This window comes from Sus scrofa, unplaced genomic scaffold (assembly GCF_000003025.6).
Source record: "Sus scrofa isolate TJ Tabasco breed Duroc unplaced genomic scaffold, Sscrofa11.1 Contig490, whole genome shotgun sequence".
In the NCBI taxonomy this organism is placed as follows: Eukaryota; Metazoa; Chordata; class Mammalia; order Artiodactyla; family Suidae; genus Sus; species Sus scrofa.
Window position 1 is genome coordinate 163,030 of NW_018085226.1, and position 26,351 is coordinate 189,380.

Consider the following 26,351-nt stretch of genomic DNA (forward strand, 5'->3'; position numbering starts at 1 on the left):
ATGACCCGGCTCTAACCCTCGAGGACCTGCTTCAGGACTAACTCATCACCATCAGCTCTTTCTTCATCATCAGACACTTTTCTATCCCATACGCTGCTGGGAATGGGGGGCTTTATCAAAGAGATCATTGAGACTGACCTTGCCCTTGAATACTGCTAATTTAATGGAGACACTGAATTAAAACAAGACATGGGAGTTCCAGCTATGGCTCAGTTGGTTACGAACCCACCTACTATCCATGAGGCTGCGGGTTCGACCCATGGCCTTCCTTAGTAGGTTAAGGATATGGCATTGCCATGAGCTGTGGTGTACGTCACAGATGCAGCTCCAATTTGACCTCTAGCCTGGAAACTTCCATATGCCACAGGTGTGGCCCTAAAAGAAAAAAAAATAAGAACTAGACTTCCCGCTGTGGTGCAGCAGGATCAGCAGCATCTTGGGAGCACTGGGACACACAATTGATCCCCGGCCCAGCACAGTGTATTAATCATCCAATTTACCACAGCTGCAGCTTAGGTCACAACTGCAGCTTAGATCTGATCCCTAGCCCAAGAATTCCATAGGCTGCAGGGTGGCCAAAGAAGAAAAAAAAGTAAAACAAACAACAAAAAATAAGTCACAAACATGCATACATGAAAATGATTCTAATACAAGCAAACAAAAATATATGCAGCTAGAAATGGGCCAGTAAGATTATTACTATTTTTAGCAATGTTTAAATAACTCTGACATGAGTAAATTCTGCTGTAGGACACTCTACTTATTCAGGTGGGATGCCAGGAGGAGCCACGACTGCCTTCGCTTTTCCCACTTCAAGTTCAGCCTTCAACTTAAGGCTGGAGCCTCCCTCCCCGGCTAAGCCTGAAGAGGATACAGCACACGCAAAGAAGAGAGCAGAGAAGGTATTTATCTTGTTTTTAAACAAATGCATTGAGCAAACTTTGAACGTTACCAACTACATGTCATCTGTTTTTTAACCCTGTGTTTCTCTTACCAGAGCAATGAAAACAACTTCCCGATGCAGCTTTGCAAAAGCAGGAGAAGAATTAGAACCGCCATCCCCGCAAGACATGATATTCCTACTTCCATCCAGAGCAGGGCGGTCACCACCACAGCCTGCAGAGGCCCCACCCACAGAAAGTGCAGGAACATCGTCACCTTAAAAGAAAAAGACGGAGCCCTCTTAGGACTATATCAAAACACAACCCGTAAGGACACAGTAGGGAAACTATCTGCTCTGAAGAGACAGACAGGAACCTAAATAGAAATGATCACAGCGGGTTTTCCACCTGCTAAAGCAGAAATCCAAGCCTCTGCCCCCGATGAAGCTGCTCCAGGTCAGCCCATAGCCCACAGTAGGGAGACCAAGAGCAGCAGCACTGGAAGCAAGATGCTGATTTTGTCTAAAGACCACAGATGAGCTCAGGGCTTCCCCAAACTCTCCTGCCCCCAAACTCAGCCCCCATCCCTCCACGACACACACAAAACCTATATTATGGTACCTACCACACTCCCCAATACTTGTGTGTTTACCTCCCTGACACACTGGGGCTTCTCCAGGGAAGAAACGGAATCTTACTCATCCCTGAGACTGAATAGGGGCTTTACGTGATGTTTGATGAATGAATAACTGAAAGAGAAGTGGTCTAGTGCAATACAGATCTGCCCAGCAGCTACCACGCCCTGGATAATGTGATCTATTCATAAGAAAGAGTGTGGGGACAGTCGTCAGCAGGCTGTGTCTGGCTGAGGACCCCCCCACCCCCAATCTGGCATGATTTCCTGAAGGCTCCCTGGGCAGCAGGCACTGAACAGGGCACAGGGGGAGGAACAATCCCTGCCCCCAGCCCACACCACCTGATCGAGGAGCAGACAGTCCCGCAGCAACAGCAGCACAATGTGCCGGGAAGGGCCCTCCAGGGGGACCCTCAGGGACAGTAACCTCACTGGGCAGGACCACGGCTGCCTGTTTATTACTAGGAAAACAAAGCTCTCACCTCCAGGACGACACGCAGTGTTACATCTAAGCTGTACACAAAAGAAATGAGTGGTGAATAAAAAGATCTCTTGTCTTAGGTCCCCTAAAGAATCCTGGCCAACACCCAACACTGGTGCCTGGTGTCCAATAAGCTAAACCCGTTAGAAGGACAGGAAATGGTACAGCTCACCTGGTCAAACCTGTTCACGTCATTGGACAGCAGATTGACTATCTGGCCGGTGCTGGTCTCCCTTGTGGCCGAGTTGCTCAGGCGAAGTGCCTGAAATGAGAGAAGGAAACAGAGAACTGGATTCCTATGGTGACACCAAGTCACTCTGAGGTCACAGCAAAAGGGAGCGTGTTTTCATGGGCTCTTCAGGGGTGTCAAGAGGAGCAGGATGACCCCGGACAGCAGGGCTTGGGCTTTTTTTTGGCTGTGCCCACAGCATGGGGAAGTGCTTGGCTCAGGGATCAAAGCCAAGCTGCTGCAGTGACACCACAAGATCCTTAACCCTCTGTGCCACAAGGGAACTCCCATCCATAGGCTCTTAAATGTGGTGGCAGCCACACCCTAGGGACAGTAAAGGGAGGAATAGGAGGTAGAAGTAAACCTTCTACCCCGATTGTTGATGACTTTGGACACACCCACATATAAAGGATACAGGTTTAGACTTAGGAGTCAACTAAAGTAAATCTGAGACACGGTTAAGTCAAGGATAATTTAGGAGGTGGAATTAACATCCACCCACTCCTGTGCATAAGAGAGAAACTGGAGCTCCAGCTGTGGTGCAACAGGATCAGCAGTGTCTCTACAGCACCAGGATGTGAGTGTGATTCCCTGCCTGGCACAGTGGGTTAAAGGATCTGGCAATGCCACAGCTGCCACATACATCACAACTGTGGTTCAGATCTGATCCCTGGCCTGGGAACCCCATATGCCTTGGGGCGGCCAAAAAACCTTAAAAATTCAAAAATAAAAGAGATAACTAACAAGGACCTACTGTAAACCACAGGGAAATCTACTCAATACTCTGTAATAACCTGTATAGAAAAAGAATCTGAAAAAGAATGGAGACATAAATAACTGATTCACTTTGCTGAGCACCTGGAACTAACACAACATTGTAAGTCAACTACACTCAAAATTTTTTAAAAATTCAAACACAAACACTACTTCTTTCGGGGGGACCTGTGTTCTTAATGCCAGTCTGTTGGCTTTACAGAAAACACAGCCTGTGCAGCACAATCTACTTACTTGGTTAAAAGTTCTAACAAAGCGCCCTAGAGATCTGAGGACCCTGAACAGACACCATGAGTTGTTTCAACAGATGTCAACTGGACCCGCTGATCCAAACAAAATGTCAAGTTCATAAAAATCTTATTTAGTCCTGAAGGTAACAGAAAAATCAACAACCAGGTAGGAATGTGCAATGATATAGTCATGATGGAAGAGAATATACAAGTTCTGCCAAAAAATGAACATAAAGTCAGCAGATAATACAGCAGTTCCACTTCTGGGGATGTACTCAAAAGGACTGAAAGCACAAACTTGAACATATTTTTTGTACACCCGTGTTGACAGCAGACAAAACATGGAAACAACTCAAATGTCCTCTGACCACATGAACGGATACTCAGAATGCTGTGTATACCGATCATGGAATATTATTCAGCCTTAACAAGGAATTAAATTCTGATACCTCCTACATCATGAATGAACCTTGAAGACATAGTGCTTACATGACATAAGCCAGACACAAAATGACAAACATTGTTTGATTCCACTTATATGAGGCACCAAGAGCAGCCAAATTCACAAGGAGAAGCAGCAGAATGGTGATGGCTCTGGGGGAGGGGACTGGGGGGTGAGTGTTTAATGGGCTCAGAGATTCAGTCTGGGAAGAAGAAAATGTTCTGGAGATGCACACGGTGACGGCTGGACCACAGCATGAATGCACCTAATGTCACTGAACAGCGCACTTAAGGAGTTAAGATGGTAAATGTCATGCTGTGTATATTTTAGCACAATAAAAAAAGTCAATGATCAAAAACCAAAAGTAATTTTATCAAAGCTGTGGAACAGTAAATAAATGACAAGTCATTTTTATATATGATACAGCCCTCAAAATCATTTCAAATTCAGCTGAAGACAGCACTGAAATGCTGAATGGGCCACTGTGGGAAGCTGGCAGATGTGCAGTCTTAGAGATCACCTTTAAAAGTGCCAAAGCCATACTATATGAGCCAGTGAAACAACACAAATCCATACCATAGAAATGACGGCAATAATATTTAAGACCATATGTCCAAGAATTCTTACTGTGGCATTATTTTCAAAGTAAAAAAACTAGAAATAATCTGTTAAAATCCATTGGTAACATCTTTACTAAGAAATATGTAGCTGTTTAAAAATGAGTTTATACGTTTTCATCTGGAAGACTGTTCATGATATATTGTTTAGTGAGGAAAATAAGTTACACATTTTTATATAATTGGTCAACCTATCTTATGTATTTATGTTTGTATAAATTTTTATAAACATGCAGCAAAGTGTGAAAAGATACAATTCCTAGATTGTTAACATCAGCTACCTGGGAGCTGAGGTTTTAACAAGAGTTTACTTTTTCTGTATCTATCTTCAGATGGTTTTACTGGTTACAGTTAGTCTATGTGTAACTTTTGTTAATTTTTAAAAAATTGCTTAATTTGTTTGTTTTAATAAATAGCATACATCTGAAAAAAAAAAAGTGCCCAAGCCAGAGTGCCTATTGCGGCTCAGAGGGTCATGAACCCAACATAGTATCCATGAGTATGTGGGTTCAATCCCTGGCCTTGCTCACTGGGTTAAGGATCCAGCATTGCCACGAGGGGCTGCACAAGTCATGGAATCGGCTCAGATCTGGTGTCACTGTGGCTATGGCCAGGCCCTGGGCTCACAGGGCCACAAAATGGATGAGTCTCTGCTCCAGGAGAGAAGAGGAGGAAACAGATGTCATTTGGCTGACAAGAATAATCCCAAGAAACAAAAGCTCTAGAAAAGTTCCAACTATGGGAAAGAAGTGAAATTTTCCATTTAAATTGTTTGGTTTTAGCTTTCAATAAGGATTTCACTTATTAATAAAAATTCCATGTAATTAAGGTGTGCAGTGTGATGTTTCATATAAATACACAATGGGAAAAGATTACTATAATAAAACCACCTAACACATCCATCAGCACACACTGTCATCCTCTTTTATGTGAGGGGAGAGCACTTGCCATCTACTTTCTCAGCAAATTTCAGGCATACAGTACAGTTAAACAGGATTTTTTTTTTAATAAAGATGAAAGCCCAGGGTAAAGACGTATCCAGCATCAAGTTATAGTGTTTCAATAAATGACATGGTGTATCTGTGTCAATTCCTTTATAAAGACATCTAAAATCCTAACTCCTTTTATACTAGTTAAGATCAGGGTACACTATGGAACGTTACAGCATTTCTCATTACAAAATCACTGAACACATCAGATCAGGTATCATTAAAAGTGTTACAATGCATACTCGAGAAAAAAGGAATACTGTATTAAGAAAATAACTTGACCATGCACAAAAATAAACTCAAAATGGCTTAAAAACTTAAACCTGAGACAAGACACCATCAAACACCTCAAAGACAACATAGGCAAAACATTCTCCGATATCAACCTTATAAATGTTTTCTCAGGTCAGTCTCCCAATACAACAGAAATAAAAGCAAAAATAAACCAATGGGACCTAATCAAACTGACAAGCTTTTGCACAGCAAAGGAAACCATAAAGACAACAAAAAGACAACTTACAGAATGGGAGAAAATAGTTTTGAATGATGCAACTGACAAGGGCTTAATCTCTACAATATACAAACAACATACACAACTCAATAGCAAAAAAGCCAACAACCCCAGTGAAATATGGGCAAAAGACCTGAATAGACATTTCTCCAAAGAAGATATACAGATGGCCAACAAGCACATGAAAAAATGCTCAACATCCCTGATTATTAAAGAAATGCAAATCAAATCTACTATGAGATACCACCTCACACCAGTCAGAATGGCCATCATTAATAAGACCACAAATAACAAATGCTGGAGAGGGTGTGGAGAAAAGGGAACCTTCCTGCAGTGTTGGTGGGAATGCGAATTCATACAACCACTGTGGAAAACAGTATAGAGGTACCTTAGAAAACTGTACACAGAACTACCATATGACACAGAAACCCCACTCTTAGGCATATATCTGGACAAAACGTTCCTTGAAAAAGACACATGCACCCACATGTTCATTGCAGCATTATTCACAATAGCCAAGACATGGAAAAACCATGTTCATCGCAGATGAGTGGATTAAGAAGATGTGGTGTATATACACAACTGAATACTACTCAGCCATAAAAAAGAACAAAATAATGCCATTTGCAGCAACAGGGATGGAACTAGACACTCTCAGACTGAGTGAAATAAGTCAGAAAGGGAAAGACAAGTACCATAGGATACCACTTATATCTGGAATCTAATATCCAGCACAAATGAACCTCTCCACAGAAAAGAAAATCATGGTCATGGAGAACAGACCTGTGGTTGCCAAGGGGGGAGGGAGTGGGATGGACTGAAATCTGGGGGCTCATAGATGCAAACTATGGCCTTTGGATTCGATAAGCAATGAGATCCTATTGTGTAGCACTGGGAACTATATCTAGTCACTGATGATGAAGCATGATAATGTGAGAAAAAGAAGGTAAACATGTATGTGTGACTGGGTCACCTTGCTGTAGAGTAGAAAATCAATAGAACAGTGTAAACCAGCTATAATGGAAAAAATAAAAATCATTATTAAAAAAAGAAAATAACTTGGATGAATAGCAACAAATTCTCTCCAAAATTACTAAAAACAATGCAAAATTTCAAGTTTTATCCCAAACAACTATTTTTCAATACTACTAAAAGCATTTCATAGCTATAGAATATAGTGAGGGAGTCTGTATCTGGCATAGATCTCATTTACATTATTCTTTAGTTAATGCAATTATGTTGAAGAGGCAGTTATGTTAAATGTCATTTAAAGATAGAATCATACCCTTCCCCAAAACATTCTTCCCTTCTAGATTTCATTTTATACATTCAATCACTGACAATCACGGTGTTTTTTTTGTTTTTTTTTTTGTTTTTTTTTTGGTCTTTTTGCCATTTCTTGGGCCGCTCCTGCAGCATATGGAGGTTCCCAGGCCAGGGGTTGAATCGGAGATGTAGCCACCGGCCTACTGCCAGAGCCACAGCAACTCGGGATCCAGCTGCCTCTGCAACCTACACCACAGCTCACAGCAACGCCAGATCCTTAACCCACTGAGCAAGGCCAAGGATCGGAACCCGCAACCTCATGGTTCTTAGTCAGATTCGTTAACTACTGCGCCATGACGGGAACTCCGACATTCACTTTTAAATACAAGTTTCATGTAAACAAAGGTTTTAATGAACACCAAAAACAAAATTTCCATAAACACCACTATCAAATTTAGGCATGAAAACACTGAAAATCAATTTGATAGTTTTATTTCTTTTCCTTCTTTTTTCTTTTTACAGCCACACCTACAGCATATAGAGATCAAATAAGAGCTGCAGCTTCAGCCTACACCATAGCCCCGGAAATACCAGATCCAGCTGCATCTGCAACCTACGTCGAAGCTTGCAACAATGCCAGATACTTAATCCACTGAGCAGGACCAGGGATTGGACCAGCCTCATGGATACTAATCAGGTTCTTAACCCACTGAGCTACTATAGGCACTCCAACGTCATACATTTAATACTTACTTTTAAATTATATTTTGTTACAAATTCAGTGGGTATCATGCAACGATGTGTGGCTAAAAGCTATCAAAGGCAGCCCTGACCTGATCTCAATACAAAACGTCATTATTTGCTGGTAAAATTAGGTTAAACAATAACAAAATTGGCTTAAGGCAAATAGCAACCTTCTGTAGTAACAGGTAAATGATCCCAGTTACAATTTTTTTTTTTTTTTTTTTAGTCTTTTTGTCTCTTTTAGGGCCACACCCACAGCATATGGAAGTTCCCAGGCTTGAGGTCCAATCACAGCTGTAGCCACTGGCCTACGCCAGAGGCACAGCAACACCAGATCCGAGCTGCAACCTACACCATAACTCACGGCAACACCAGATCCTTCAACCACTGAGCGGGGCCAGGGATTGAACCTGTGTCCTCATGAATGCTAGTCAGGTTCACTGACTGTTGAGCCATGACAGGAACTCCCAAAAATGTTAATTTACAGAGAACTTTCCCAAAATGCTTGTGATGCTTCAGGGGAGGTTCACGCTTTAGTGACAATGACACTTACCTTGCGGTAAATCATGTGGCACACGGCTACCCTCAGCCTCATCCCCACACGCTGAATGTGATAGAAGTACAAGTGGTGCAGAAAGGCCCAGGTGAGCACGCAGACGCTCAGCCCTGCGGCGTAGGCCAAGGCTTCACGGAAGGCGGCAGAATCACTGGGATCGTAGTATTCCAAATAACTAATAATTTTCCCCAAAAGTACAGGATGAACTATTCTGGTGCCTTCCTGAAAGAAAAAAGTCATATTGAGAAATTCAAGGCATACTGGTTTTTCTTAACACAAGCTGTACTTTTATCATTAGCATGTTCAAAAGGCATTTTGACAAAACGCTACATTCATAGCTAATCTAGGGAAAAAACTATGCAGATCTGCTATCTTCTAGGAGACAAGCAGAAGGCAGTTTTAACCTCAAACCAATTGTTTACATTCAAAGACGATGAAGCCTTAGTACACTGTGCTCAGTACACTGGGGATGCTCAATAAATACCATAACCAGTGCTTTAGAACACACTTGACAAAATACCAAGTGAGTCTTGGCCTAAGATGAAGACGGAAAAAGGCGGCAGAAGAAAGGTGAAAAATTTGCTTTCATATGAAGGAGCCCAGCTGGCAGTCTGTCCCTGTCCCCTGTGCTCTCAAGGCCCCAGCCCAACAGGAAGTCCAGGTGGCTCATGTAAAGAAGTCATCGCCTCGTGCTTTAAGAGCCTTTATGAACTGAGACTTTGGCACAAACACAGATCCAATTCTACCCTACCTGAGGTTCACGTGTCAGTAGATCGAGAATGGAGCCCAGATTTTGGTGGTGAATCACAAAGAAACCAGGCTTGGGAGGCTCCCAGGCTCTCAGTTCTGGAGGGCTGGGTTGGGGGGGTTATGTCTTTACCTCCTAGAAGCTGGGATGTTCCCTGGAATCAAAAGTTAAACATGGCGAGAGTTTCCATCGTGGCTCAGTGGTTAACGAATCTGACTAGGAACCATGAGGTTGTGGGTTCGATCCCTGGCCTAGCTCAGTGGGTTAAGTATCCGGCATTGCCGTGAGCTGTTGTGTGGGTCGCAGACGCGGCTCGGATCCTGCGTTGCTGTGGCTCTGGTGTAGGCCAGTGGCTATAGCTCCAATTGGACCCCTAGCCTGGGAACCTCCATGTGCCACAGGAACGGCTTAAGAAAAGGCAAAAAGGCAAAAAAAAAAGTTAAACATGCCATAGGCCAAGCTGAAAAATAATGTCTTCCATGGCTCTCCATCCAACATACGCTGCAGGTGCTGGTTTGGGAGAAATGCTAGCTGTCATCTATCCCCCAAGAAAAAATTCAAATCCTAAGCCAATGATATGAGAGGCACTGCGGCTATGACCTGAGTAAGACTCGGGGAAAGCAATTTTCTGGCCCGAAGTGAAAGGCAAAGGAACAGCAAGACTTACCCACCCTGCGAAACAGCCACTCCACCCACTGCCTACTTCCTCCCTCTAATTACCCCGTGTGAGGTCCCTTGTCCCCCATCAAGGACCCAGAGATTATCAGAGAAAGACAAATATATGACATCGCTAATATGCAGAATCAAAAAAAAAAAGAAAAAGAAAAAGAAATGAATTTATTTCCAAAACAGAGACTCAGAAACATAGAAAACAAACAACCAATGGTTACCAAAAGGAAAGGAGAGTGGGGAGAAGGGTAAATTAGGAGGTTGCGATTAACAGATACAGACGATTATACATATAATAGACAACAAACAAGGACCTACTGTATAGCTCAGTAATGACCTATAAGGGAAAGGAACCTAAAAAAGAGTATAGAAATATGTGCGCTGTGACATAAACCTGTAACTATGACAACACTGTAAATCAATTATACTTCAATAGAAATTTGTTAAATCAATTATACTTCAATAGAAATTTCTTAAAAAGCGAAAGATAGAATTCATGGAAAACTGGCCTAGGCATCAGAACATTTTGCTTCAGAAACCAGATCAGCCATCGGATGATGATGACTCCAAGCCCATCACAAGCCCTCGTGCGCCTCCAGGTCCTTATCCATGGAAATACCTGCCTTCTTTACTTCGAGGGAATCCTGAGAAAACTAAATGATATGTAACAGCATAAAAACCAGCAAACTAAATGATATGAAACCAGCATAAAAACAAGTGCAAGCTATGATCACTTTACTACACAGAAGTCCTGGGAAGAAAGCTACTCGATTCTTAAAGGCAGAAGCTTGGAAAACTCATTTGCTGCTGAGAGGTGATCATGGAGAACATGACCTCTTGAGAAACCTCATTCATAAAAGCCAGCTTTTCCAGACAGTAAGTAACCGTTTCACTTCTAAGCATATTCTTAAAATTCCTGACCATTATGGAGCTCCCTTGAGGTGCAGTGCGTTAAAGATGCAGCATTGTCACTGCAGCGGGATCCGCTGGCCTGCAATCTTCCACATGTCGTGGGTGAAGCCAAAAACAAAAAAAAACTAACCATTCTGAGTGCAATCTTGAAAAATGAGTCACCTATTTCCTGACTCCTTAAAATGGATTGAGGGGATGGGGGAACAAGTGAAATAAGTGAAGGAGATTAAGAGGTATAAACTTCCAATCATAAAATAAATAAGTCACGTGGCTATAATACACAGCATAGGAAATAGAGTCAATAATATTGGAATAGCTTTGTGTGGTAACAGATGGTAACTATATTTATGATAGTCAAAATTCTCTAATGTATAAAAATATTGAATCACTATGTTTGTACATCTGAAATGCAAGTCAATTGTAATTCAATTTTTAAAAAATTTTGATTCCACAATTAAAACTTACATAAAGCTTTAAAAAAAGATAAGGAAAAGGGATTGGAAAGCATTGCCCCCATTATGACTCAGTCACTGTGGACACCACTCACATCTAGTGGCTAATGCTATGTGCTCAGGAACCAGCAGGTGTACACAGCAGGTCTGCTCTGCAGGGCCCCTGTCGCCTTTGCTCAGTGCTCCCTCACCCCTCCCTTGCTGCGTGGTCCTCAGGGGCTGCTCCGGGCCCACAGTGTCTCTGCCACCAGCAGCCACTCCTCAGCCTCCTGGGCAGAGGGGAGTGAGGGACACTTGGAAGAAAGGGTTGGGGAATAAATGCAAAGCCCAGGGCAGCTCTTGGGGAACCAGCCCTGAATCGAGGCACAAAGCTCCCTGTAGACTCAGAGGGTCTGCTTCCTTCCTGTCCATCAGCTGAGCTCCAGAGGGAAGATTTCCACAAACACGTGCCTTCCTACAGCCTCCACCTGGACCAGAGACAATCAGCAAGCGTGGCCTTGGACAAAGGCCAAGTGGCCAGACAAGCCTGGGCCATTTCTAAAGGTCACAGGAATAGGACACAACCCTGGTCACTCCTCCCCAATCAGGGGAAGGGACTGGGGGAACCCACACTGGCTCTGTGAGGTCACCCCACTTCCACACCAGCAGCTTCAGAGAGAAGGCCCCAGATGATGTGGGGAGGTGACCTGTGTGTCTCTGGCCCATGAAGCAGCTGAAGGCTCCTCCTCGCCACCCTGAGGGCCCTGGGCAGGCAGAGACCTGTCCTCCAAACTGCAGTCCCTGTGGAGGTGCACACAGGGGCCGGGCCTGCCGAGAGCTCGCTGGTTGATCTGTTCTCTTCAGGGGTGGCCTCCAGGAGCTCCAGATTCAACATCAGCCTGGTACTCGCTTCTCTGAGCGTTACTGTCATCCTCAATTCTCATAGAACAGAGGTTTTCATATTTCAAAATCCTGACACTAAAAGCCTGGTCCTCAACTGGCATCACCTTCCCCTTCCCGTGGGCACTGCCAGTAGTGCTGGGGGAGGCCCCGCCTGTGCTGTCAGTGGTCACAGCACACTGCCTGGGAGTCATCGACAACATTGGCCTCAACAGCCAGAACAAGCAAGCACCCTCCTGGGAGAAAGGTCAGCTTCACGTCACACTAATTTATCTGCTCCCAACCCAGGAACTGCCTGGTCCCACCCAGCTGTCACCCTAAGACCTCAGGCCTGGGGCACATGGGAAAGTGGATTCAGACAACATGACAGGAATACTGTCCACACCCCAGGGGATGACCTGGGGTTCTCATTCCTGATGAGCAAATGCACCCCCAGATTCACAGAGACACCTCTCAGCAAGCACCCACGTGCTCTCACTCAATAACAACAGAGAGGACTCGGCCTGTGCCCAGATCATCAATGTCCCAACACGGTCACCACTCCAGACCCGCTGCCCTCCCACGGGTCCATCTCAACGAGCTGGTGTGTAACGGTGTCACAAGTGTGTGAATGGACGTGTAGACATAGCTCACCAGGGCCGCCACAGCTCACCCATGTGGGGATGGTAAGGAGGGAAGGTGGCTTCTTCCTAAAGGCTCCTGACCCCTGTGAACCCAGCACGATGCTGCTGCCAGTCTCACACCCTTGGCACTTCCAGCTCCCAGAGGACGTGGCACCTGGACTCCACCCTCATTTATCATCCCCAATCTGAGCCCCTGCTCCCAGGAGTTCTCAGCACCCTGTTTATTTCCTTGAGGCCAATTCAGGGTGCAGGTGTTTGAGACCCTGGAGACGAAGCTCTCAGGACAAGCCTCCCTGACTCTGGACAAGCCATCAGTCCTTAGATGGTCAGGCTCATCTGTCCTTTATGCTTCGTGTGACCACAGGCACACATGTAACCACGTGTACTCAGTGTCCTCTCTTCTAGAGTGGGGGTAACGTAACACCAAGGATTTCATGGACTAAGCCAAAGAAACAGAAGTGACAGTCCATGGAAAGTGCTCATAACAGTTGGTGACTACTTAAAATTGTTATTACTAAACTGCTAACAGTCCTGCTGCCACCGCAAATACCACTGCTACTGAGATGAACCTACATTACCACAAGTACTGTTAGTATTACTAGGGAGTATGAGCAGCTGATACTGCTAAAAGTACTACTAGTACTGTAGAGATGAGCCCTTGTTACTACTAAAGTACTGCTAGGACTCCTACTGAGATGAGCCCTCAGCTCCTCCACTCCCCACCTTCCTGCCATGACCACCCAACAACCACCCTCTGAAAAAGGGGCCAGCGCTCTACCAGTGGCCACCTTGTGCAGCCCCGGGCCTGGCCTTCCTGGACCCCAGCAGTGAGTATCACTGGGCTGGACAACTGTGGGATCAACACTCCCCCCTGCCCTTTACACAGCACTGCGGTACCTGGGTGCTCTGTGTCCTCTCAAAGGTGACACTCCGCCCCTGCACCTGTCCCCACCCTCTGGCACATGGTCAGCCCACCTTTGTCATCAGTGAGAACTCGGACTCCTGGCACCATCAGTCACCTGGGAGCTGACAGAGTCTCTGGTTTCTTCAGTGTGGGGGCAGGTTCACCTACCTGGCCACCCTCTGTCCACAGGGCCCTTCAGGACAACAAGAGCCACATCCCCCACCTACAAACCCCCTGCCCACCCTCATCAGTCCAACAAAATGTACTGATGACAACTCACTACCTTCTCCAGCTAAAAAGCCCTTTCCTGGCAGCTGCCCCTCTGTCCCATTTGCTGTCACACCCACAGGCTGCCCATGTCCCTGAGGCAGCACAAAGGTACCACAGAGAGCATGAGCCACCAGGAGGAGGTGCAGCAGACACCCCGCAGCCACAGCCCACAACAGCCCGGCTGACTGGCACTGTGCCCCTGGGGGGGAATGTTCTCACTGGGGACCTTGACCCAGACCCTTCAGGGTCACAGTGGTCACAGACCTCTCAGCTTCAGGCTTTGGTCTCCCTCTAGACACCCCCTTCTGCACACTCTGCAAACACCAGGCTGCCAAGCCTCCCCCTTCAACCAGCAACACTGCTGACAACCAGGGACAGAAACCAGAATGGGTGGGACACAGAATTCAGGGTGAAGCTGGAGCTCCCCCCACAGGGATCTGGGCCTTGGAGTACCCGGTCCATGGGGAAGGGGGTGCTCCTGGGAGCTCTGGGCAGCTTCAGCCCAGATCCAGGGACCCAGTTCTGCTCCCCTGGAAGGACAGAGGTGACGCCCCTTCTTAGGAAAGCGTTTATCAGTTATGACCTGGTGAAGTTAATTACTTCTGAACACCAATAAAATGTCGTTATTCTGAACTCTGGTCCAAGTTTACTTCCCCCAAACCACAGGGCACATATTCCTTGAGGTTGAGGATCTTGTTTCGGTCAAGGATCACTCTTAGCATTTACACAATTTATTGAGCACCAACAGTGTCTTAACATGGTATCAAATGGCCTTTCCTTTCAGTGCCATCCTTCCATGACACTGTGTTTTAATAAGGTAAAGATAAACAGCAATCCCCAGGAGGTCCAGGCCTTTAAGCATCTGTCCATTCTAAACATAAACACAACCACTGAGCTCCATCATCATCCCTAGACAAGACTTATCCTCAGACCTTCAACTGCTGGCCTCTCTCCCCTCCACCCCGTCCATCTCAGGACTGAGCCACATACACTGAAAAGCAATGCACCATATGTAAAAGACTTTACCTCAAGAAACGTAAAAATTCCCAAAACTAAATAGGGTTTCCAGTAACACTTGATGATGGCTTTCGTTAAAGAAGGCTCCCGGGCGTCTTTCTCAGCTCTCGAAACTTCTTGATCCCAGCACCTGCGAGGAGACACAAAGCACAGTAAAGGACAGCCTGCCCGCCACAGGGAGCACGGGGGAGGGGCAGCGTGGAGACAAGCCTCTACTGCAGGGCCCTCTGTGACTGTCCCCGAGGGGCTGGCTAATGGCTTGCAGGCTCCTGAAGGCAGAGCGATGCAGACCCTGAAGCACCAGAACAACAGGCTTTGAGGGAAAGAGGCCCAGTCTCAGGATACACGTGCCTGCCAAGCTCTGCTGGACTCACAGCACAGGAGCAGCCCAGGAGGGCAGCCAAGCTCCTCCAGGGACACCCCCTCAGGGACAGAGCCCGGCATCCAGGGCCTTGGCTGAGGGCCCCTCCTCTTCCACAAGCTCCCAAGGACACACACAGGGTCTCCAGCCTCCAGAGTCAGCTCAGCCCGGGCTTCGCCTGAGGGGCGGGGGCGAGCATGCAGGGTCCGGGGAAGGGGGCTCCAGGAGAGCCCACTCCCACAACCAGCCACACGGAGACCTGCTCCCGCTTCCTCCTCTGCGCCTGCTGCCTGCTGCTCACCCTTGCAGCTCTTCTCCAAGGTGCGCAGAGCGATCTTCTGGAAGCACCGAGTACATGTCATCTTCCTCTAACCTCCGCTTGTAGCCAACTCGCAACAGGGGGGTTAGCCAGCTGTTAAAATGGAGAGAAAAGGAGAAAGACATGCATCCAAACCAGGCATCTCTGTCTAATTAGAATCCTACATTCATGGGCTTTGCCTTAAAATGGTCTAAGAGTTTCTTCTGTGGCACAGCGGGTTAAAGATCCAGTGTTTTCTCTGGAAGGTTCAGGTTCGATCCTTGGCCTAGCGCAATGGGTTAAGGATCTGGCATTTCCACAGCTGTGGTGTAGGTCACAGCTGAGTCTCTGACTAGATGCCTGGCCTGGGAAGGGCAGGTGAGGCCAAGAAAAACAAGAAGGTCCACATTTTAAATATACAGAGATATGGGAGGGAAATTAGTTATTTACTTACACACACACACACACACACACGCACGCACGCACGCACACACACAGAGTCCCTAGCTCTATAGGCTGAAAGGCCCTAAAAGAGAGAGAATTCCAGACCCCAGATCTTCGGGTTTTGTTTTTTTAACATAATTTTTCTGCTTTGTATTGAGAACTTTTAGGAAGTACTCTCTTAGCAGCTTTCATGTGTGCGACACAGCGTGATTAACCACAGTCACCACACTGGACACCACATCCCATGACTTGCTTATTTTATACCTGGAATCTGCGCCTTTGGGCACCTTTCACCCACTCCTTGGTTTTTTAACATCCTTCCTAAGATGAAGCAAGGCTCCTGAAGAAATGGCTGGTTCCAAGGCCTGTGTAAGCACCTGATAATTAGCTTCTTTGACTTTAATGTAAGTGCCTGACATTAGGCTTTGGAGACACGCGCTTCAAAGACATCCATCTCCATGGACACATGCCAGCCTCACAACTAGATAAAGACAAAAGGCCACCCCACCCATGAAGTTCCCAGTTTTCTTTTCTTTTTTCTTTTCTTTTCTTTTTTCTTTTCTTTTCTTTCCTTCCTTCCTTCCTTCCTTCTTTCTTTCTTTCCTTATTTTTTGCTATTTTTTTTTTAGGGCCTCAGGTGCAGCATATGGAAATTTCCTGGCTAGAGGTCAAATTCGAACTATAGCTGCCAGCCTACGCCATATGGGATGTGAACCGTGTCTGCAACCTCACTACAGCTCATGGCAACACCAGATCCTTAATCCACTGAGCAAGTGCAGGGATTGAACCCATGTTCTCATGGATCCTAGTTGGGTTTGTTTCCACTGAGCCATGACAGGAACTCTGAAGTTCCCATTTTTAGAAATCTCTGGTGGACCTGATAACCGATCATCTCACTGACTGCTTGCTTCTCCTTTCCTGCACCTTAATTCCTGCTCTTATATTTTAAATTCACCGGCAGAAAGTGAACCCAGAAATGCTAGGCATCCTGCCCTTGACCCCAAAACGGCAGGACACCAAGCCCACACTTACTCACACATACTCTCTCTACCCAGGTGTGCCTTGAACCCTCCAGGACATGTGAGTGATAAACCTTGAACTCTGAACATTTCAAAGTTCCCTGATGGTTGTTGCTGAAACACATCTCACAATCATAAGAGCCACTAGGGCCGGTCAGCCACAACACTGGCTCCAAAAGGGCCTTGTCTGTGGGGGCTGCCAGAACCAGTACACGCCCAGGTGAGCAGCGCCCCAGGCATGCCCACCCACAGCATCGCTATCAACAGACCAAGACCCACAGGCAGAGAAGGTCCATGATGGGCCTGGGACCTCTTGCACCATCAAGTGAGGAAGCGCTCAGGAATTGTGAGGATGTGTAGAAAGACAGAGAAGCCAGCTTGAATGGCTCTCACTACCCAAACCTGGGATACTGTCAGCATCATGACAAATACGTGGCAATGAATGACAACCCATTAAATAATGAAAGACTCCAGGAGTCCTTACTGCTATGTTGACAGGAGAGAAAGGAAAGCTCTAACAAACAAACAAACATAAAAGGAACCACAGAGTTAGAAATTTATCAACAGAAGTTAAAACTAGTGGAACACGATATTTACATAATCGCAAATTATCTCTCTGCAAATTATTTATTAACTTTATTTTTTTTTTTTTTTTTTTTTTTTTTTTTGTCTTTTTTTTGTTGTTGTTGTTGTTGTTGCTATTTCTTGGGCCGCTCCCGCGGCACATGGAGGTTCCCAGGCTAGGGGTTGAATCGGAGCTGTAGCCACCGGCCTACGCCAGAGCCACAGCAACGCAGGATCCGAACCGAGTCTGCGACCTACACCACAGCTCACGGCAACGCCGGATCCTTAACCCACTGAGCAAGGGCAGGGACCGAACCCGCAACCTCATGGTTCCTAGTCGGATTCGTTAACCACTGCGCCACAACGGGAACTCCTATTTATTAACTTTAAAAGGAAAAACACAGTAACTGTAAAGAGGATTCCCCAAGACCCTATTCACATCCATTGTGCATTATTCAAATGATAATAATTAACATGCAGAGATAGCCCAAAGATTAACACTATTTAACTGATTTGGGCAGAGTTAGAAAATTTCCAAAGCCGGACAATAATAACCCATAAGGCAGAGACCACATTTCTCTTATTTATTGCATTATTCTGGGGACAATATGGGCAGAGGAGATGCCCAAGAATTATCTGTTGAATAAATGAGTGTCTACAAATTATCAAAGAAGAAATGAGAGACTGAACTTCAGATTTTTCAAACCCTCAACACCTGGCACCTCTAAAGAACCCCAGTCCATGGAGTTCCCACTGTGGCTCAGTGGTAACGAGCCCAACCACTTTCATGAGGACTCGGGTTCGACACCCCCATCTCGCTCAGTGGGTTAAAGGATCTGGCATTGCCATGAGCTGCGGTGTAGGTCACAGACACAGCTCGGATCCTGCATTGCTGTGCCTGTGGTGTAGGCCGAGTCACAGCTACGATTCAACACCTAGGCTGGGAACTTCCATATGCTATGGGTACAGCTCTAAAAAGACAAACAAACAAACAAACAAACAAAAAAACTGTCTAGGAGCCAGAAAACTGGACTCTACTAGCAGCAGTGGTTCTGAGGATCCAGGGCCTCAAATGTGGCCCTTCCCCTTCTCCACCCCAGTTCAGCATTTCCATGACCAGTATCTCTAGGTCTCAATTTCCTTCTAAAACAAAAGTATACATCTGTGAGCTTTACCACTAAATAGGCAAGAAATATACCGGCCCATTAATCCTACGGTCACAGCCCCCTACCTTATCACCACACATCTTCCCAAAACTTCTTCCCACACTACAACCATTCCGCATGATAACTGCCCTAATTCCTTAATTGACACATCTGCACACAATTCAGTAACACAGAATAAAGCAAGGAATCACAAGGAAAATATTACTCGTGCTGGCCAACTCCCAGGGTTTTGAAGGGATTAAATCAGTACTGGTTGTAACTAACAAGGAAGGGACCTCACCACCAGCAGGTGACAACCTGCCTACTTAGCACACAGCATGCATGGCCACCACTAGGTACAGGACTCAATCCTGACCAAGACCCCTCCGAGCCCCTGAGTATCTGATGGGACTCGCCCCTGAATGGGGGGCCAATCAAATGCTTTCTCCCAAACTATGAAGTTCCATCCCCCAGGTGGGATGACAGAGCTCTGGCTTCCAGGCTCCAGGGGTCCCTCCTGAGAGTAAAGAACATGAGTGCCTAACCCAGCAAGCCTCCCACGCTGCTCGTTGGGATTCCTAAAACCACAAACCATAGGAAAGAAACTACATTACCTGAATCAAAGAACTGTTCTGGATGCTGAATTCAGTGCATGTGAACATGCAATTCACATTTTCTTAGTTAAAAAGACACCTAGGAGTGTCCACTGTGGCAAAGCGGAAACGAATCTGACTAGGAACCATGAGGTTGTGATCCCCGGCCTTGCTCAGTGGGTTAAGAATCTGGCACTGCCATGAGCTGTGGTGTAGGTCACAGACGCAGCTCAGATCTGGAGTTGCTGTGGCTGTGGTGTAGGTCAGCAGCTATAGCTCTGATTCGACCCCTAGAATGGGAACCTCCATATGCCATGAGGGCAGCCCTAAAAAGCAAAATAATAATAATAAGACACCTAACTCAAGGCTAAAGAACTCACAGAATTTGGTGAGTTACCTTGATGTTTTCACAGGCTGCTCAGGGTTTATCAGTCCATGGAAAATAAACATCTGTGCATTTAGGCTAACTTAGGAGATATGTCATCTCAAGTGGCTCTCAAAGCTGTGCCTCGGTACTGGCATCACCTGTGCAAGTGCCTGCCCATCTGCAGTGGCCCCCACCTGCTTGTCCAGTCCCATATCCCTTCCCAGCAGGAACCCTTTCTCATGGCCAGGCTAGTTGCCATCTTATCCCCTCAACACACTCGCCGACACTCCCTCTATCCCCCAAACCCAGTCTTTAGCCTTTGTTTCAAATAGACTTTGCTTTCCTTTTTGGCCATCCCTGCGGAATGAGGAAGTTCCCAGGCAAGGGATCAGACCTGAGCTACATCAATGACAAATGCTTAACCACTAAGCCACCCAGGAACTCCAAATAAAAAAATCTTAGCACAGTTTTAGGTTCACAGCAACTCTGAGCAAAAAGTACAGAGAGTTCCTGTACACCCACTGCCCCCACATACACACAACCTCCCTCCTGACCAGCCTCCATCAACAGAGGCTGTAACTGATGCTATGACTGATGAACTTACATTGAAACATCCATCATCACCCAAAGTTCATGGTTTACTTTATTTTACTCTTGTTGTGCAATCCATGGGTTTTGACAAACACGTAAGGACATGTATCTAAATTATTATACCTCACAGAGTAATGTCACTGCCCTAAAAATCTCCGTGCTCTCCTTGTTTATCCTTCCCTCCCTCCAACCCCTGTCAACCACTGATCTTTTTACCGTCTCCAGAGTTTGGATAAATGCCAAAAAGAGGAAAGGCTGAATCATATAAGTGTATGTTCAGTTTTGGAAGAAACTCCCAAAGCAGCTGCCCCATTTTGCATTCCCATCAGCAATGAGTGTGTGTTCCGACCGCCCCCTTTTTAAAAGCCAGCTTAACTGATGACACCTATTCAAGTGCCAGCTCCTTCACGGAGCCCTCTCCGAACTCTCCAGCACACCTTGCTTCCTTGGTTCCATGGGTAATTTCTATGGCACTTCTCAGATGTCCTTTGTACCTATCATCTCATCCCTAAAGTCACTAACTGGAAGCCCACACACAAGATCATAACAACAAACTTGTCTGGTGTGGTACATATCAATATTTTTTTAAATAATAGCTAAAAGAAGTAAGAAAATTTCCCATAAAAATCCACATTCTAAAACGCTCTTGGGCATTCAGGGTCTGCCCACACTGAGTACCCATTTCCCCCGATTTTTCTATGCCACTTGGATATTCTCTATCCTACCCTACTGTGATAAAGGAAACGTCAGTCATGGTATATCTATAATGACAGGAGCATTCTTCACAGCAGCCAAAAGGTGGAGGCTACTCAAGTGTCCAACAAGTGGATAAAGTATGGTAGACACAGACACAGAATAATATTTACCCTGAAAAAGGAAATTCTGGGAGTTCCCATTGTGGCACAGCAGGAACAAATCCGACTAGTAACCATGAGGTTGTGGGTTCAATCCCAGGCCTCACTCAGTGGGTTAAGGATCTGGCATTACTGTGAGCTGTAGTGTAGGTCACAGATGTAGCTTGGATCCCGCATTACTGTGGCTGTGGCGTAGGCCAGCTGCTATACCTCCAAATGGACCCCCAGTCCTGCTCCTGCAGCATATGGAGATTCCCAGGCTAGGGGTCGAATCAGAGCTGTAGCCACTGGCCTACGCCAGAGCCACAGCAATGCGGGAACCAAACTGTGTCTTCAACCTACACCACAGCTCACGGCAACGCTGGATCCTTAACCCACTGAGCAGGGCCAGGGATCGAACCCACAACCTCATGGTTCCTAGTCGGATTCGTTAACCACTGAGCCACGATGGGAACTCCTCCAGGTTGTTCTTAACAACCTGCTTCAGCTCTTCATGTTTCTGCCCAAGTTTCTTTCTCTGCAGGCATGGCCAGCAGATTTTTCTATATCCTCATGAGGCAGAATAATAATTCAGGTCCTCAGTGTAGGAGCATATGGGCTTTGACACATTCTTTGATGTGGCTGTTGATTAACATTTGTGGCTAAGGGCTCCAGGGAGTAATACCCCACAGGCCTTGTTTACTCTAGGGAGTGTACCCACGCCCAGATGGACATTAATCTCTAACACCCTGCGACTCAGTTTATGGGAAGAAAAGGGCAAAGAAACCATGAGACTTATGGGACATTTCTACCCCAAGACCCCAAGTGGACAAGGACTGATACAGGTAACTGGGCAAGGCCAATGGGAGAAAACCACATCTTTCTGGACCCCATGATAGTACCCTCCAACACCTTTAAGAGATAAAAACCCCTATAAGACAATAGAAGGGGGGCTCTTCTCCCCTCCCCAGCTGTCCTGGGAGTTATTTGCTTTCCTGTAATAAAGACTTGGCTTGCTTGCTGCCTGTGTGTTCATGGAGTTCATTCTTCAGCTCCATGAACAAGAACCTGGATCCAGGAACATCTTTCTGGCATCACTCACACAATGAGGCAATTACTTTCTCTTCTGATTTGGCTGTGCCCATGGCATGTGTAAATTCCCAGGCCAGGGACAGAACCCATATCACAGCGGCAACCCAAGCCGCTGCAGTGACAGTGCCAGATCCTTAACCCACTACACCACAAGGGAACTCCAGGCAATTACTTTTTTTTAGTTTTTTTTAGGGCCGCAAGTGTGGCATATGGAAGTTCCCTGGCTAAGAACTGAATCTGAGCTATAGCTGTTGTCCTATACCCCGGACACAGCAACGCCAGATCCAGGCCTAAAGCACTTACAGAAAAACACTGAAATGCTAAGACTCTGCCTCTAATTCAATAGAGATCATAAAAGAGACTGAATCCGGGAACCTGGGAGAGGAAGCTGGGCTTCAGGTCCCAGAAGAAAGCAGCAAACATCTTTATCCATCCACCCCACAGGGTTTATACTAATATGTTCAACTGGGGTATAGAGCAACTGGCTCAGATTGGAACTGGACCAAGATCAAGATCACACGGCTGGTCATCAGCCAGGACAGTCACCACAGAGTTTGAACTGCCCACGGACAGACAGGGTCCTTCCATCAGGGCTTTGAGTCCAGCTTCCTCAGCCTCTGCAGAGCCCAAGGGCAACAGGGGAGCCACCCATGCCCTCGGAGTCCACGGCCCGCTCTTCGTCCTGGCCCACTGCAAAGGCACTGCAGTCTTTGCAAGCGAAGATGGTGAAGGTCTGCGTCACCTGCAGGCCTGCAGGCCTCTCCACCTGACCCAGGACTTCTCTGGTGTCTCATGGCCCTCTGGCCTCAGCTTCCTGTTCAGCTGGCCTCTCTGCTGGAGCTAAGTGCCTTCACTGGCTGGACTCGCACACATCTTCAAGGGACCCCTATACTCCCCCAGACTGGACCACGACAAGAGACTTCCCCATGACTGTCATCGTTGCCCCAGTTCCCACAGCCCAGCAGGACCACCCAACCCAGATGCCCACCCACTGGGCCTGCCAGGTGACACCTCAAGGAGGACCCACTCTCCCTGTAGCTTTCATGACCATCACTGTCATGCACAAACCACAGGTGAAGGGTTACCTTAGGAGAGTAACTGCTCAAGTGGGATAGCTATAGTAATAGGTTTGCACTAGTCACTGCTTTTGGTAAAAGTTTAGCCAATACTGCCATGACCTTGTCCAAGCTCCTGCCCACACTCCCATGGCACAGGGGAGGGGCACGTTTTATGGAATATGAACTTCGGCTCCATCAGGGCAATCATATTATTTATCATCCAACCTAAGATACTCTTAGTAGTAAAACAGAGTATGGTTAATAAATACAATACAATAAGGAGTATAAACCAGGACTGTCCTGGGCAAAGCAAAAGTTGAGCTGCCTGGTACGGGTGAAAAGGAAAATTTTATTTTATTTTATTTTATTTTATTTTTGCTATTTCTTGGGCCGCTCCCGCGGCATATGGAGGTTCCCAGGCTAGGGGTTGAATTGGAGCTGTAGCCACCGGCCTAAGCCAGAGCCACAGCAACGCGGGATCTGAGCTGCGTCTGCGACCTACACCACAGCTCACGGCAACGCCGGATCGTTAACCCACTGAGCACGGGCAGGGATCGAACCCGCAACCTCATGGTTCCTAGTCGGATTCGTTAACCACTGCGCCACGACGGGAACTCCAAAAGGAAAATTTTAATATTTTTTTTGGCTGCACCTGCAGCATGTGGACATTCCCAGGCCAAGGATCAAACCCTTGCCACAGCAGCAACCCAAGCCCCTGTAGTGATTGATAACGCCAGATCCTTAACCTGCTGCACCACAAGAGACCTCTGAAAAGTTAAGAGAAAAAAAAAAAAGAGAGAGAGAGAGAGAAAGATAGCTCTATAACCTCGAGCAATCAAAAATTTTACTACTAATCTGATTTTGTATCAAATCAAGGTACTTTGTTTTCCCCCTCTGGGGGAGAAGGGGCAGGAGGGAGGCTGCTACACCAGGTCATTTATTTCCTTCCAAAATAAAAGATGCAAGTGTGATGCATAGGATCATGGCCTGTCAGAAGACCTGACTACAAAGAACACAAAATCTTTTCTCTACAATCAAGCCAAAAATCTGTCAGGAACCAGGGGACACTTCAGAAATAAAGATTGGGTGGGAACACTGACACCAGATTGCTAAGTCTAGGGAAGAAGCCCACACCTGTAGGGCATGCAATATGCTTTGGAGGTGCACTTCTTAAGAGATTTAAGAATCAAAGAGAATTTCTGCACAATCTAAGAAACAATGCAGTTTTTATAAGCACCACCTGTTCTGTTCCTGGATCACACCAGCTCCTCAAACTCTATGTAACTCTCCCTCCCCTGCCCTCCAAGGACCTTGGCCACATTCAACCCTCAACCTCTGAAGCTCAGACAGCACCATCCTCCCCACTTACTAAGTTGTACTGCTTTGGGCCCAGAGATGTTTCTACCTCTGTGCACCTCCCGTTTCCTTAGCTGGGGGCAAAGAAAGAGGCTACACTTGGCCAAACTTTTACAAATGTTATTTGGTAACATAGGAATCTGCATAATGTAGAAAAATATTCCTGAAAGTCTCAGCAGGTCCTGGAGTGGTCAGAGTGGCTGTGCTGGGAATTCTCTTGTGCTTCAGTGGGTTAAGGATCCAGCGTTGTCACGGCTGTGTCTCTGGTTGTAGCTTACAGCTATGGCTTGGGTTTGAACCCTGGCTCGGGGAAATTCAGCATGCCTCAGGGATAGAAAAAAACAAAAACAAAAACAAAAAACAAAAAAAACTGAGTGTCTGTGCCCACAGGAGGTGAGACACTGCCTCCTACCACAGAGGGATGGGCGCTGAGGAGGAAGAGGCAGGGGAGGGGCAAGGCCTTCCCCTGTTGATCCTCAACCCACAACTTCAAAAATCACCAAACTTCACTGCATGTGGATGTTTAGGGAACCCAGTAAATGGGGCTGACTTTCTGAGGCGGGAGGAGGAAGAGCAGAGACAGTTCCTAGAACTCAGAACAAGGCAGGAGCTGGAGGCAGAAAAGGGCCTGAGGAAGTGAGCACAGAAACAGCAGAAAGTGGGGAGTGACACATCAGGCCAAGCTCCCTGAGCTCCAGCGGGTTGAGGAGCTGCCCACTTCCTGCCCTGTGACCACCACCCCGGAGGACAGGCCAGGGACATTAGTGGAAGATGGCAACTGGTCCAGGGCACGAATTAGATAAAGGAAGCTGTTCATAAGCTGCTTGCTTAGCAGGAAAGGGTGCAGCTTTAGTTCAGAACTGCGAAGTCCCCAGCAGTACTGGGGAAGCCGGCTACGCACAGAGTAGGGGGCGGGGAGGGGGCACAGCATGTTCTCCTGCTGGGTGTAGATTCCCCCTGGACAGCCCTGGTTCTCTCCCTCTCCCCCTCCTGCTCCAGCTGCTCTCCCTGCTCCTCCTCCTACGGGCTGGCGGGGCAGCGAGAGGAAAGGCCACGACACCCGGTGCCCCCCGCCGCCACGCCACCCTCCCCCGCCCTGCTCCTCCGCCCCGTGCGCACAGGCGGGGACCAAGCGACCCGCGTGGGGGCGCCCGATTGTTGGCGGGAAGCTCTTGCTCGCCCCAACCCTCTCTGTTCCCTAAAAGCGCAAGCGCGGTGGCGGGGGTGTCACCGCTCAGGCGGGGCGCTCACCAGAACAACAGGCGCGAGCAGATGTTCGCGTCCCCCAGCGGGTTGTGCTTCGCCTCTGGGTACACCGGCAACATCCAGACGGCCGAGCCGGGTGCGGTCACACTGCTCCCGCAGCGGTGCCGCTCACGCTGCTCCCAGAAGGGTGGCTGGCGCGCGGGTCGGCGCTGCGGGCGCTCAGGAAACACTTGCTTCAGGGAGTGGAGCGCCTGCGGTCCGCCTCCCAGGCCGCGCCGCCTCCCGGGGCCGCTGGCTGTGGGCGGCTGCCTGATGGGCCCGGAGCCCGGAGCAGCGGGCGCGTGCGGGGGCAGCGGGGCAGAGGGGTGGCCCGGCGGAGGCCGTCCTGAAGGTGCGAGGCGAGGCGGTAGGCGCCTTCGGATGGAAGTGGTAGACCTTGCCCGGGACCACGCCTAGACGCCAGCGTGCTAGCACCTGGCTGCAAGCTCTGCCTTAGTTCCTGCTCCCAGCCCTGTACCCAACCAGAAGGTGGAGTGGGAAGGCGTGGTATCTGCCCGCCCCTGCAGCTCAGAAACGCCCCCACAGCGTTCTGAAGA

The 26,351-nt window shown here is 47.3% G+C and overlaps 1 protein-coding gene across 2 annotated transcripts in view; it reads right to left on the minus strand.

The window, feature by feature from the left end:
* LOC100518860 (multidrug resistance-associated protein 4-like) overlaps positions 1-26,265 on the minus strand; it is a 168,193-nt gene extending 141,928 nt beyond the window's left edge. The window contains exons 1-6 of one of the 2 annotated variants that reach the window (XM_021082087.1): positions 25,801-26,265; positions 15,491-15,601; positions 14,838-14,958; positions 8,352-8,576; positions 2,169-2,258; positions 995-1,158 (exon numbers count right to left, since the gene is read on the minus strand). In XM_021082087.1, the coding sequence (XP_020937746.1) occupies positions 995-1,158; positions 2,169-2,258; positions 8,352-8,576; positions 14,838-14,958; positions 15,491-15,601; positions 25,801-25,874 (785 nt within the window). In that variant the 5' untranslated portion in view covers positions 25,875-26,265. The remainder of the gene's footprint in view (positions 1-994; positions 1,159-2,168; positions 2,259-8,351; positions 8,577-14,837; positions 14,959-15,490; positions 15,602-25,800) is intronic. The other variant, XM_021082086.1, reaches the window with a different exon arrangement.
* Positions 26,266-26,351: the final 86 nt, after the last annotated feature.